This window comes from Manis pentadactyla, chromosome 1 (genome assembly GCF_030020395.1).
Source record: "Manis pentadactyla isolate mManPen7 chromosome 1, mManPen7.hap1, whole genome shotgun sequence".
Taxonomy (NCBI): Eukaryota; Metazoa; Chordata; class Mammalia; order Pholidota; family Manidae; genus Manis; species Manis pentadactyla.
The window spans coordinates 113,828,018-113,843,122 of record NC_080019.1 but is presented as its reverse complement, the minus strand read 5'-3'; the positions used below and the strand labels follow the sequence as shown (position 1 = coordinate 113,843,122).

Genomic DNA, 15,105 nt, shown 5'->3' with positions numbered 1-15,105 from the left:
TATAAATACATCTCTGCCTGACTGCCAGAGTCAGTCAGTAAAAGGAAAAAGATGCTTGGATTAGACTTTGGACTGTTTTCATACTTGATGTAATTCCTTTACTTTTTATGCTTTTTAGGCATTTAAACTCCAATGGTGCATGAGAAAGAAATGTGCTGCACTTCCACAAATTCCAAATTGGGAAAACAAAATATCCATTCAAAAGTACAGTGTTGAATTGTTCGTATCTTCAGTTTATCTACTGAAGTTAGAAATGGAAGGAAATACACTTTGAATCCAAAATACCCAAAGAGTGAGTAAAGCATAGGATTCAGATGTGATATTTATTTTGGAAAGGTACCAGCAACAGTAATAAAAAGTAGTTTCTCTTACTTTACCAAGGAGGACAGCCATTTTGTGACGCCACCTGCCTTTATTTAGAGAAGCAACTCTGATCCAAATATTTAACTGTGAGTTATAAATCCAGACATCACGGCCATTGATTCTTCCACCTTGAAATGCAAAACAGCGCACATACAATGACATATATATCACCAAGGGATCTATGCCCAAGGCCTAGATAATGGAAAGATCATATTTAGTCACCAGGTCCAAGAATTTGAGTATTCAGTTTAATAAATGAAACAAGGGCTTTCTTAAAGCATAATGTAAATGGTTCTACAGAGCAGATTTAAATTTTGCCAATGCTACCTTGAGAAATAATATTTATGTAGCCTAAATAATAAAATGCATAATATTGATTTTACAAATGTGTAAGACTGTTAATTTAAAAGCCAGACATCAGAAGCATCCAAACAACAGAAGTACCCTAAAAAGATTTTTAAGAATCACCCATTTTTAAAAAAGCATACCATTGTATAAATCAAGTATGTGTTGTTACATTGGTAAATGTGTAGTAATCTGCAAAGCTGGTATAATTATTTAACTAATGAACAGACTTCAGCCCACAGATACTTTAGTTATGCTTTGTGTAAGTCTCTTGTTTTATTACATATTATAAAAGAAGTTTAAGTTAAGAATTTTAAGGAAAATTCTATTTCATAAAACTTTGGGGAGAATTTCAGAAAACCTAGGTAGATTAGAGATGCTTAATTCACGAGTACTTTTCATTTCTGCATACTTTACTGTGTTCCCCAAAACAAAGCAAACAGTTAAAGTTTAAAAAATTATGCTATATTCTGTATGCATTTGAGAGCACTTAAAATATGAGTAAAGGCATTTTCTGGTGGATCTTTTGTAAATCAGTCTGCATCATTTTTTGCCTGTTTTTAAGAGCAAGAAGTCATTCTTAGTTTTATTTGTTGTATAAATTGATCCATCTGAAGTGGGCATATCTACTTTCTGTTTTCTTTTGAGACACTTATCGTTTAAAATAGCCAAGCTGTGTTCAAATTACAAGTAGCTACTGTGATAATTCTTTATTACCTGAAACAAGAATGTCATTCCTTAGAGCACAGACTGCATACTCTGACTTGGTAAATTCTGGAAGTTTAGCCAAAGATTTCCATTCTCCTGTCACAGGATCATAGCACTCAGTGTATGGAAGATTAAATCCTCCAACTCGTTCACATCCTCCAACGACAACTATCACCTCAGAATAGCCAGTTGACCTAAAATAATTATAAGAATGCAGAACTAATAAATTAAAATATGCTCGAGACTGTTTAAAACCCTAAAAACATACCATTGTCATAAAGAAAGTGGAACACTATTATAAAGTAAGCAGTTAAGCTTATTCTCTGGGCATGTGCTAAATAACACAAGTTGACAACTAGTTTGAGAGCATTTACATGGAATTTAGTGACATCACTTTTCCACAGAAAATTTCTATGGCTACTTTTTTTCTGTGAGTTCTGCCTTAAAAATTGTAAAGTAGTCCAAAGATCTTACCCAATTCAACTGGAACCTTGGTAATATTAACAATGACTTTCAAACATAGTTTTGCAGCCATTCAGGTATGCATAATCACAAAAGATAAGGCACAATGCCTTTTTTCTAAGTGTAGGAAATTAGTGCATTTTCATCAGACTGCTAGTTCTGAAAAGCCTAATTTAGAGTATAATCTAAGTATGATTAGTATAACCATAGTAGAAATAAACGATATTCCTTTAAAGGAGTGTATGTATTTGTTCAGACTTAAAAAAATTTTTGGTAAAAGTGTTAAGGTATTTCAACTCAAATATTGGGCAGTCACTGAAAATGTTGTTGACAAACAAGTTTTACAACAAAGAATGCTAAAGGAAAAAAGATGAGAAATTGTATAGAGGTTCTGAACAATATTATGCAAAAAGTGTCTAGGAAGATTATACCAAAGTGCTAATGATTATCTCCACATTCTGTGGCTCCCTCCTTTCTGTCAACGCAAATTTTCAAAATGGTAATGAGTATGGCCTATTTTTAGGGTAAAAAAACAACTTTTAAGAGTACCAAGAATTCCTAAGGTTTACATTAATCACTACTTGTTTTGTAGTTTAAATTTAAGAGACAGACAGCAAAAACTAAAAGCTTATCCAAACATTTATCCTGTTGTTGTTAAGGCTTAGTAGATAGTTTGGAATTTGAAAGTTATTTGGTTTTTATATTTTTTCACAAAGTATAATTGGAATGAAAGAGTCTTGTGACTGCATTTTATGGTTACAATTTTAAGTCTCACAAAGAAAAATGCTAACAATCTTTCTTCTCTTACTTAAATGTGGAAGGAAAAAGACCACAAAAGTACACTGATTTATAATTTGTGTGATGTTTCACAATCACACTAGAAAAAAATAAAAATAAGCAATACTGGAATGTTCCTTTAGTAGAACTGCTATATTCTAGTTACATTTACCCATAGCTATTTCAACTAACAATCATTCACCTATCCCATGCCAGGTATACTTTTTCATTATAAAATCAGAAATACATATTATAGGAAAGAATTTTATATATAGATGCACTAAAAATCACTTTTAGTGCGAATTATATAACCCGAAGAAAGTATATAGTAAAACATTATCAGGAAGATTCAATTATCAGTAATATTCACTGCTTTCCAAGTAATTTCAAAATCAAAATAATAAAAATAGAGAACAGTACCAGACACTTAGTAGGATAACTACTAACATCCTTCTTTCCATAGAAGTATCATTTCCTAAAATCACACTTAAAAATAACTCTAAGACAAATCCATGTGATATTCCTCAAAGCCTTAGTTATTGATTAATCAAAACTAAAACTGCTAAATACTGTTGCTGGGGTTTGTTTTAATGTAAAAATCAAGGTAATTAAATATTATAGAATGTTGTTTTATATTTTGCTTATAGCATTCCATTTGGCTTATACTTTTATTTTTGCTTGAACTTGTTTGCCTTAAGACTTCTTAGCCCAATAAACATATACTTTGTTTTTGTACCCTGGAACAAGAGAAAACAGCCTGAAAAGCTAATGGCTAAAGCAGGACCCCACTAAATAAAGGACCATTTCAGTGTTTACTGGAACATGTATTTACCTGATAGGATCAGCAAACAAGTAGTTTTGCCTGTACTGAAGGTCTTATTTACAACCAAATGGTTTTAAACTTAGAGATATGTCTTCTGTTCTCATTAGAGAATGTTAACCCAATAAAACAGTTATTTTTATTTATTGGACTGGGAAAAATATTTATCCAGGCAGGGAGCTGATCACCTTAAAGGAAGTAAATTATTCTAGCTGCTAATGGCAACTAGAACAGAAAAGCAGTCAAGATGATAGCATAGGATGAATAAAATTCTAAATACCCATGCAATCTAGTTTTTAGAGTGAAAAGTCACTTTATTTTATTAATGCTTTAAAATGAAAATTATTTTCTGTTGTGACAAAATAACAAATATTTGCTGCTTTACTATTAAGTCTTACTATTTGTTTCTGAGAAAGTATGACAATGAACTTACCATTTTTTTTTACAATGGTAAATATGTATTTTTTAAATTGCCATCTTCCTTTATTATAACTTTGAAAAAAGATGAAATTAAAAAATCATATTCTTTGTGTGAAAGATAAAATAATTATAAATCCACAGAATATTCTAAACCAAATCAACAAAATATGTAATAATTGCAAGCTCAGTTAAAAATCTCAAAAGGTGAAATACAGGATTTGCTAGCTGAAACAACAAATAATTATTAATGCCAAATATACTAGAGACAGGTGAATTGTCAAACTAACTGTCATCAAGAAAAAGGGGCCAAAAGGTGATCCTGGCTAATGGGAAGAATAACTTAATCTATTAAAAAAACAAAGTAGGAAAGACACTGTGTTTCGTTAAGTTGGAAAGGAGAGATGTTAGTGATATACTCTATTCACTATTCTAAGACTCAAAAGTATCTGAAAATTGAGCCATAAAATCAAAATAATGGATTAAAATAGAGATGAGACTTTAAGCCGTAAAGAGACTGAATGCTCACTAGTCTCTAAGATACGAGTTACCAGTAAACCGAATACATTAATTTATCTAAAGAAACGACATATGGTTGGCCCTCAAACAATGTGGGGGTTAGGGGTGTCAATCCCTGTGAGTTGAAAATCCACCTATTACTTTTTGATTCTTCCAAAACTTAACTACTAATTGCCTACTATTGACTGGTAGCCTTACTGATAACATAAACAGTTGATTAATACATAATTTTGTATATGTACTATATACTGTACTCTTACAATAAATTAAGCTAGAGAAAATATTTTTTTTCAAATTGTTGTAAATCTCCAAAAAAATTTTCCAATATATTTATTGAAAAACACAAATGCACACATCTAAGTGGACCCGTGCAGTTCAAGGGTCAACTGTATATTAGAAGAAAGGATTGGTCAGTCCTAAAGGCAGTAAATAAGTGAATGAGTTAATAATCAGAGGCAAACATATCCTGTATCAAGTTATTGACAAGTTACACAAGTTACTGTCTAAGGGAAGGAGAAACTTAACTAAGCTAACTTGAACACTATAGGTTCTTTGTTAAGAATATATGGTGAATGAGATTTCCTCAAGCTGTACTAGCTCAGAGGGCTCTTGATTCTTGAGATCTACTAGCTCCCTTTGTTTGGATTCCGTGCTTGTCAAACAACCTTCGAAAACTACGGCTTCCCATCTAAGTGACTTAACCATAATAAGAGAATATGCTGACAGGTCTATTGAAAATATCCTGTCTGTCTGACAGTTGCATTTCTTAGTGCAAGTTAATATATATGTATACAAATTCCTGAACTTAAGGGAATTGCTAGATCATGGTGAAATCATCAACATAAATGACGCTTTAAGACAGTATGACAGCCACAAACCCTGTAACTTTCTAAACTTGGTGAGGACACAGTATCAACTTGTGTGGTCAAGCTTTCCATATGAAACTGGAATAGGCAGAATGGGTTCTATAAATAAATGGATGTAGTGGTCAAAAGACCCAAAATGTTAACTCTTAAAAATCAGCAATTACCTAAGAATTTATCATCAGGAACTAATTACAGATGTGCTTAAACAGACACAAAGATGTTCAACTCACTTAATGGTAAAAAAATCAGGAAGAGTTGAAATGTGTGTGGGATGGTTATGGTATACTGTATTTGATTTCAAGTCATGGAAATATGTTTACCATATATAAAATGATAAAAGCTAACTATGAAGTAGATTATAATTCTGTAAAAGAAGCAATAAATTCATAGAGAATAAAAGAGATGAATAAAGCCAAATGTTACAGTGTTACCCTCTTGAAGAATATGGGTGACCTCTGCTGCTTAAGTCATTCTCTAAATTTTCTCCAATAAACATAAATGTCCCTATGTCCTCCTCTTTGACCCAAGTTAAGAAAGATCACACCTTACCATTAATAGCCACTACTGGGTCATCTGCTCATATGTATGGAGGCATCACATATCTGCTACATGAAACAGCTCCTACGACCACAGGTAACTGTCCAGGGAAGATCGTCTGGCTGAATCAGAGATTCTCTCTCCACAAAAGGAGAGCTTCAGTCTCTCTGAATGACTGAATTTGTAATACAGAAAGCCAAAACCCATGAGTGGCTATAGCCAGCCAAACTTCTGCAAGAGAATGATACAGACATACAGAGAAAAGCAGAGGCAAGAGGTAGAGAAGGCACAGCTTGGTTTCAGTGGCCTGTTCCAGGCTTCCTGAGGTCCTGCTGAATTTTTTCCCTTAGGCTCTGCAGGACAGTGACCCCTGTACACTTTTAATGTATCCCCCATTTTTGCTTAAGCTGGTAAACTCAATGCAATTACTTGCTACTAGAATTCTAGAGTTCATTAGAATGGACTGTAGAATAAAACAACCTATAAATGGTTTTCAAACTCAGGAAAAGATGCTCAATCTTCCATACTTTTTAAAAAGAAAATGCAAATTAAAATTATGAGATGTCATTTTTACTTTCCAGAGCAGCACAGATTTACAAAATCCAGTAATACACGGTAGGTGGGCAAAGGAGTGGAGAAACAGGCACTTCACATTTTGGGCTACAGTATCAATTGGTAGGAAGTTTTTACAATACCTTCTAAAATGTAAAATACACATATCCTATGACTAATTCCACTTAGAGAATTCATGCTATAAATTATCAGTGTATGTATACAAACATGTACAAGAATATTCACTGAGCATTATTTGTGGTGGAAAAAAATCTAGAAATGACCCAAATGTCCATCATTAAAAGAGGAATTAAATAAATTATGGTATTTATAAATGGGGTACTATACAGCTCTTACAGAAATAATTTGGAATTTTCCATAATAAAGAGTAAAAGAAAAAATTAATGAAGGCCTGTAGTTGATATAGATCACCAAGACACTTTTAAGTTTCTCCTTCCCTTAGGTCACTTAAACAAGGTGCAGAGCTGTGAACGTAGTATCCTATTCACCTGTATTACAAAGAACATGAAGTTTTGTGTGTGTGTGTTTTGTACATACAACACATCCACTTCCATATGCAAAGACAATTTCTAAAAAATATTTCAAAACTGATAACAGAGGTGTCTTTGGGGAGGGAAACTGATACTTCAAGGGTCAGGTAGAAGGAGACTTATATGTATACTTTTATGTAAAAAATGTGTGGCTTCAAAATAACAATGAACTAATAACATGCATAAAAATGGTAAACCACGCATCCTTTAATATAGTAAATTATTATTCTTAAGAGGGATTGGAATAAAAATTCAGAATACCGCATTTAAAATACTATTTCTTAAAAAATAAAATCTTAAGTCTTTTCACTGGTTTCCAATTAGGAACTTGAACCTTGTCCTTATTATGGAAATTAAGTTTCTCTTTTCAATGTATAGTAACCGATTATTAAGAGGAAGTAGAAAGTATTAGAGACAAGTAATTAACTGATTCCAATCTCAAAATGATGATCTAATTAAATCTTAGCTATCTCTTATTGTTCAATGGAGTGGCAAACAGCATAAATTTTTTCCCATAGATATGAACAATTTATGCTTAAAATAAATGATTTGATAGCAAGCATTTCTCTCTCAAGCCACAAATTCCTACTCTGTAAAAGCATAGCACAAATTTATAATGTGTTTTATTTTATGAAACCAGTGATAATTTTATTAAGCATTTTTGTGTGAAATACTAGGTTATGCATTTTTCATATGGTATTTCCCCTACTCAAAACAATCTTACAAGGGTGGTATTATGCTTACTTTATAGACGAGGAAACTGATACATGGCAAAATTAAAATGCCCTGCCCAATGTCATGGAATTAACTAGTTGTGTAGAGCCAGATTCTAGTCTAGGCCTGATTCTGAAGCAAATTCTCTGAACACATTGTTAAGCTTGCACTTGGTGTTTATTAAAAATAGTAATATAAATTGGTACAGAGATTTAAAATTGCATAATGCATATTATAAAAAGACAACTATTCCTAAGCTTTACTCCTTCTGTGACAGGCTTTCACTGTTGCTTCTCCATGCACCAGAGGGTTTGCAACTGGCAGTGCAATTACCAAAGATAATTTCATGCTCTTAGATTGGCCTATATCCTCTTTCTAGGAAACCAACACACTCAGTTTCTAATATATATGTACTTTGGGTTTTCTCTGCCCTTTAAAAGACATCTGGGTATATACAGGTAGAATATCTAGTATGGATTGAGCTACGGAGAATACATGACATAGGATAAACACTGAAGAAACATTGGCTGATGTGAGGAATATAACCTAACCGTACAGTGTTGGGATCACATTGTCATCACCCTAATCCAGAGTTAATCTTTGCATGATTAATGGTGGGACAACCAGACATGCTGTGTCTCCTGATGTGATATAATATGATATACATCACCTAGGATGAATTCTAGCCTAAAATATTCAACTTGTCTCTATCAAGCTGAAGCTTATATTGCTAACTTCTAGTGTCCAGGAAACACAGCCAAATGCAGCTAGGTGATACCGTAAGGAAGCAACCTAATATAGAAGGTGAAATGTTTTTCTGGACAACCTGCCCATCAACAAGTCAGAATTGTGAAAAAGAAACTGTTCTGAAATAAAAGGAACTTTATGGAAATAAGGAGATGCAATGAGTGTGCCTGAACTGGATCCACATTCATTAAGAATAGTTTGGAAAAGACTGGGGAAATATGAATATGAATCAGATAATATGGAAAAATTATCATTAATTTTAAGTATGATGTTATTTTACCTATGTTATTGTTTTAAGATGTATCCTCAAGTAAAAAAATATATATGTATATAAAATTAAAAAAAAAGAACATTGGCTGAATGAATGAATGAAAGGGAAAAGTCTGGGCTGGAGATAGAGGTTTGATAGTCCTATAACATACATGGTAATTAAAACATCATGAGAATAGATGAGATCACCTAGGAAAGTATACACGGCAAGACAAAGAGATGTGAACTAAGGGGATTATCAACATTTTAGAGATTAGATATAGAATGATCAAGTTGAGAAAGAGCAGCTGGGAAAGAGGACCACAAGGAAAATGCTACTCCAGAAGCTAATGAAGGAGAGTTTCCAAAGCAATTAATGACAAATCCTTAAGCGAGATCAAGGTGAATAAAGACTGAAAAGAGGCTGACAAATAGCAAATAGAAGGTCAGTGGTGACCTGATTGAGAGGAGTTTCAGTAGAGTGACTGGAGCGGAAGTCAGAGGGGTGAAAGACATCACTCCTCTTTCAAAGAAGTTTGGAGTTTTACAGAAAGATGAGAACTTGTACAAATAATACATTTATTCAGATAATGAAATTCCTAGTGATTAGTACTAAAGTGCAGTAATAGATAAGTGAAAGACAAAATATAAGAAACAGAGGTGATGAAAGAGTTGTAAAAGAAAGGTTTCCTTTTTACATTTCTTACATAATGCCTACAAACTATCTGCTATTTACAATAGACTGCAAAATTGATGTAACTATATATATATATTTTTATTAAGGTATTATTGATACACACTCTTATGAAGGTTTATATGAAAAAACAATATGGTTACTACATTCACCCATATTGTAGTTTGTTTTTTTTCTACCTGCCTCCTAAAGAAAGGCAACATTGTAATCATACATATGGATGTGTTTTACTGTATGAAATGGATTCTCTTAAAAACTCGATATAATACATTTTTGTAATCAAATAATTAAGTGAATCAAAAAGTTATTTATTATCTTAGCCCAATTACCTTAGGCTGCAATTTGATTTCATTTAGGTCATAACTTTATAAGTAATGTTAATGATAAATGACTTACTTTGATTTTACAACATATATGTCTTGGTCCCTATTCTAATCCTATGTGGATAGGAGATAAGTGGGATAGGTATTATCAGCCCTATTTGACTCCAAACCATTCGGTTTGCTACAAAGGGAGTCTGGAAAAAAAATACACGATTTTCCCCTTGGGGGGATACTGTGTGTTCAGTAAAGTTCTGGACCAGGCCCAAAGGTGTTCATCTTTTTTAATTAATACATTTAAGAACCTTGGTCTTTCAAATTCTTAAGTTCAATCTAAGTCTCCTAGTAGTCCTTAAAAAAAAAAAAGGAACTTTAAAAAGAAATCATCAGTATGTTTATAGAATAAAGTATTTTTGTCCTTTCTTCAACAGGAATAAAATTTTTCTTATAAAACAATTACTTTTAAGTAAAGGCAGCCGACTTTAAAGAAAAAGTACACTCTAACCCTAATACAAAGAACTGTTACATTATTTTTTGTGATAATAGTTACCCTATGTTGTATTTAATTTATAAAGAGTTCACATTGTCAAGTACTGGCAATTTTTTTTAAAAGTGGTTCAGACCTACACTATACTATATAAACATTAATAGCTAATTATGTTTAGTCACTTTCTATGCACCACTTTTTATGCTGAGTACCTTCAGGATTATTGCATTTAATAGTTTCAATGGTAAAACCTGAGAAGCACTGTTTATCATCATTCTCATTCTATATATGAGAAACATTATATCTTGCTATATCTGAACTAGTGTAGACTTTAAAGACATGCTATCTCACAATATGCTGAATTTAAATCACATTCTAAAACAATGATAATCAAAAATCAAAGCTAAAATGTGAGTTGAGCGCTATGCTATAGTAAATTTATAGGAAAAGTGGAGATGGTATGGGAAAATAAACATTAGCTTCCCAACAAAGTAAATATTTAACACTACTGAATGGGACACTTAAAAATGGTTAATATGATAAATTTTATGTTGTGTTTTTTATGACAAAATGTTGGCTTTGCTTGAGAAATATTAAAAAGATTCTGTTCTGCAATCAAAAATAATTTTATTTTCTGTAATAAAAAATAAAGTATATTTAGTATTAGTACTTACATTATTAAGGCTTGCAGATTATTTTTTTATAATTTATGGATTAAAATCTATACATGTTTTTCAGAAGTAACCCACTGTAGGAAGATATATATGATAGCACTTAATTGCACTCCTACCTCTAAACACAAATTTTTGAAATTCTCTATGATGATGTCATGTTTATTATCAGAAAAAAATTAAAAAATTAAGATTGACATTAAATATAGTTAACTGTGGCAATGAGAAAAGATCTGAAACCTGGGTTTTACACCTGAGAATCCACTCAACATATACCAGCTTACTTATGTCACACCTATATTTCATGTGGTCCATTAGGAAAAAGATTATCTGTGAATATGCAAATTGTTTTTTTATAAGTAGAAGTAGTCAAGGGAGGGCCACTGAAGTTTTTAGTTACTTTATATCCAAACATCCGTAGGAAAGAAAAGTGGATTGATCTGGGACTCTAAAAGGTTAAGAAAAATTAACAGAAATATGTTAAGACACGCACAGTTATAAAGACCCTTTGCAATATCCTTGCATAGTTCAGAATAACAAAAAACCCTATTGTTTTAGTCTAGTCTTCATTGGGAGAGACATTCTAATGATTTACATAATCCAAAACAAATCTTAAATTTTATAAAGCCACATTTAGACAATACATATAAATGACTATGCTGGAGATTCATACCCAGGAGGTTTAAAAATATTTTAAAAACAAAAACTTTTGTTAATCATGCTGCACTTAATTTGTAAAGTCTTCTTACCTGCGTGGCCTAGTCCTTGGAGACATCATTTCATTCCCAAGTATGTGGTACCGTCTGGCTTCATGCAACAACTGATAACACTCAGGAGAATTCTGGATCAACTGGTCTACCTCAACTGTTTGAACAAAGTAGTTGGGATGTAACAGAGGGAGTCTCACATGTGTTAGGAGCTCATGTAACAGTGGTCTTCTCAGATCAACAGCACGATAGACCCAACGCATGACGGCTTCGAAAACCATCTCTTCTTTACCAATAACAAGTTCATCACTACAAATATAATCAATAAGTTCATCTTTGTCAAGCTCAAGAAATTCTTCATGCTGGGACACATCCTCAAAAGTCTGTAAGGCAAAAGTCTTGCACTTTGTGAAGAGGGTTTTGAGGGAATGGGTATCAGCAAAGCGCTGGATTCCTAAGCAATTACAGGGATCAAGTTGCTCCTCCAAGAACTTGGCACATGCATCCCGGAGAACACTAATCTGAAAGAGGCTTGATGTTTCAAAGAGATACTGTACATTCTCTGTAGTGATCTTCACCTTTCCAGTATAAACATACTGCAAAAAACATTCCATAGCTTCAGCTAAAATACCATTGATTTCAACTAACATCTCTCGGCTTTCCCTGTGGTCATTGCAAAACATAGCTCTGAAGTAGCTACTACAGGCTGAGAGAACAGCCCTATGGCAAGGAAATTCTTTTCCTTCCACACAAATGATAACATCTGTGAATAAGCGGCTATCTCGGAATTCATTAAATATCTGGAGTATATTTTCAGCATGGGATGATCCTGAAGAGAAGTCAAAAAACTCACGGCCTGTCAGAGATTTGGGGTCCATTTCAAAAACTTTACGCTTAGTTGCTGGGGAATCACGCACCCCAAGATCCTCTCTGTTTAGTCTTCGTCCCAATATTAGTACCATTGTTACATCAGTTGACTAGATAATTGTTGAGAAATGACTGTTAGGGATCTTCTCTAGGTGGCTAAAAATTAAAAAAAAAAAAAATTCAATTATGTAAAAAATTCAGTATTCAAACAACTTCATTTCGATGTAAACACTGCAACAAAAATCACACAATTCATATTGGGTATAGAACACTATTTCGTTTTAATAAAAGCTAAAATATAAAAATTTGTTCTGGGTAATTTACAATAGTATTCTTTAAGCTCTCAAGCTGAAAAGATACTATGTATTTTGTCAATTACTAATGAACTTCTATCTCCCCTTTTACATAGCTAGGTTTTACCTAATAACTTTAGAGTTAAGTTTGAATGCTGTAAGCTACAGAATTTGACTACATTTACAATCTTAAGACAAATGTTTATTATCTTAATATAGTGTTGCTAGGGAGTGATTCAGCTGTATCTATCAACAGCTTTTAAAAATATGTATATTGTTTGACCAGCAAGTCTCTTTTTAGCAATCCCAATTAAGGAAATAATCAGGAATATTTGTAAAGATTTATCTACAGATATGTTTAATGCTGTATTAATAGAAAGTACTTAAAACAATCTAAATGCCCTACAATAGGGGATTAGTTAAAACAACAGTACATCTTAAGGATGAAACACAGTCTATGCAAGTCATTAAAAGTTATGTAGACTATTTAATTACAAGGGAAGCATTAACCAGATAGTAAGTGAAAAGTGGACCACAAAACATGCTAATAGAAAAATTCATGTATCAGTGCGCGTCTGTGGATAGAAAAGGAGGCATATATGCCAAAATGTTAGAAATTTATCTTCTATTTTTCTCTATTTTCCCCCAAAATTCCATGGTAAATATGTAGCACTCTGTTTTTAGTTTTTAAAATACATATTATCTATACTCTGCTCCCACTTCTAGTAAGAAACATCCCAAATCTCCCTCAGGACTGACTATAAATAGGTAAACTAAAGGGTTGAGGCACTGGGCTGTAACTGTCAATTCTCTTAAATTTTGATTTTTAATGTGGTTCTTTTACTCTCTTTTCACATTTCTGTAAGTTGGTATGTGATCCAAAATTTATTTCTAATTGTCTTTAGAGCACTCAGAGTAACTGTTAACTACTCCCATGACCTTACAATCCCACACACAATCCTTTCTACAGGTCCCAGATTCTTACTGAAATATTTCAACAATCAGACATCCAGGTCTAACTAAATAGCAGCATAAAGGTTAGGAGTTATCAGAGAGAACCCAATAAATGGGATGCCATCCTACATTCAGAAGTCACAGATAAAACTAAGACTTGAGAGCTAACAATCTTATTTAAGACTGTACTTTGTATATCCTATATTAAATTGTATCCCTTTCTTTTTTCACAATTTTTAAAATTAAGGTATTGGTATTATTGATATACACTATTACGAAGGTTTCATTTGAAAAACAATGTGGTTACTACATTCACCCACCCATATTATCGAGTCCCCCCTCAAACCCCATTGCAGTCACTGTCCATCAGTGTAGTAAGATGCCACAGAGTCATTGTCTTCTCTGTGCTACACTGTCTTCCCCATAATCCACCCCACACCATGTGTGCTAATCATAAAACCTCTCAATTCCCTTCTCCCTCCCTCCCCACCTGCCCTCCCCCATCTCTCCCTTTTGATAACCCCTAGTCCCTTCTTGGGAGTTTGTGAGTCTGCTGTCTGCTACTGTTTTGTTCCTTCAGTTTTGCTTTGCTGTTATACTCCACAAATGAGGGAAATTACTTGGTACTTGTCTTTCTCTGCCTGGCTTATTTCACTGAGCATAATACCCTTCAGCTCCATCCATGTTGTTGCAAATGGTAGGATTTGTTTCTTTCTTATGGCTGAATAGTATTCCATTGTGTATATGTATCACATCTTCTTTATCCATTCATCTTCTGATGGACACTTAAGTTGCTTCCCTATCTTGGCTATTGTAAACAGTGCTGCAATAAACATTAGGGGTGCATATGTCTTTTTGAATCTGAGAACTTGTATTCTTTGGGTAAATTCCTAGGAGTGGAATTCCCGGGTCAAACAGCATTTCTACGTTTAGTTTTTGAGGAACCTCCATATTGCTTTCCACAATGGTTGAACTTGTATCCCATTTTTTAAGTCCTCATGTGACATCACTGGCAAAAAAATATGAAATGTCAAATCAAGAAGCAATTCATTCTATTACATAGATTCTTTTTCATACTCTTATTATCTTTGCTGTTTTTTCTCAATCATCCTAATGACCCAGATATCCTGTTCCAATATTTACTAGATACTTTCAGCTTTCATCAATTCCCTTATTGAGTTTACTTAATTTTGTCACTTCCATCATTATCATCAACAAACACTTATTGTGTGCCTACTATTGTCAAGATACGATGCTAGGTCAACAGTTTATGGAAATGTGAGACACTGCTATTGAGAGTTTGTTTTTTCTAAATATAGTTGAGACAAAGCATATTCACAGAAGGATAAATAACAATTCACAAAAAGATAAATAACAATATAAGAGGCCACACTGGGATGAACAGCACAGCTCCCAATTAAACTTCTATTAAATATTTTTGACCTCTTCATATAAATTAGCACTTAATCTGCCTGACATCTAGGT

At 33.0% G+C, this 15,105-nt stretch overlaps 1 protein-coding gene across 2 annotated transcripts in view; it reads right to left on the bottom strand.

Annotated features, from left to right (window-relative positions):
- The window catches only part of KLHL24 (kelch like family member 24), a 43,645-nt gene that overhangs the window by 14,826 nt on the left and 13,714 nt on the right, over window positions 1-15,105 (bottom strand). For both annotated transcript variants that reach the window (XM_036926691.2, XM_036926692.2), the window contains 3 exons: window positions 11,549-12,529; window positions 1,426-1,610; window positions 373-491 (listed from right to left, as the gene is read on the bottom strand). In XM_036926691.2, the coding sequence (XP_036782586.1) occupies window positions 373-491; window positions 1,426-1,610; window positions 11,549-12,468 (1,224 nt within the window). In that variant the 5' untranslated portion in view covers window positions 12,469-12,529. The remainder of the gene's footprint in view (window positions 1-372; window positions 492-1,425; window positions 1,611-11,548; window positions 12,530-15,105) is intronic.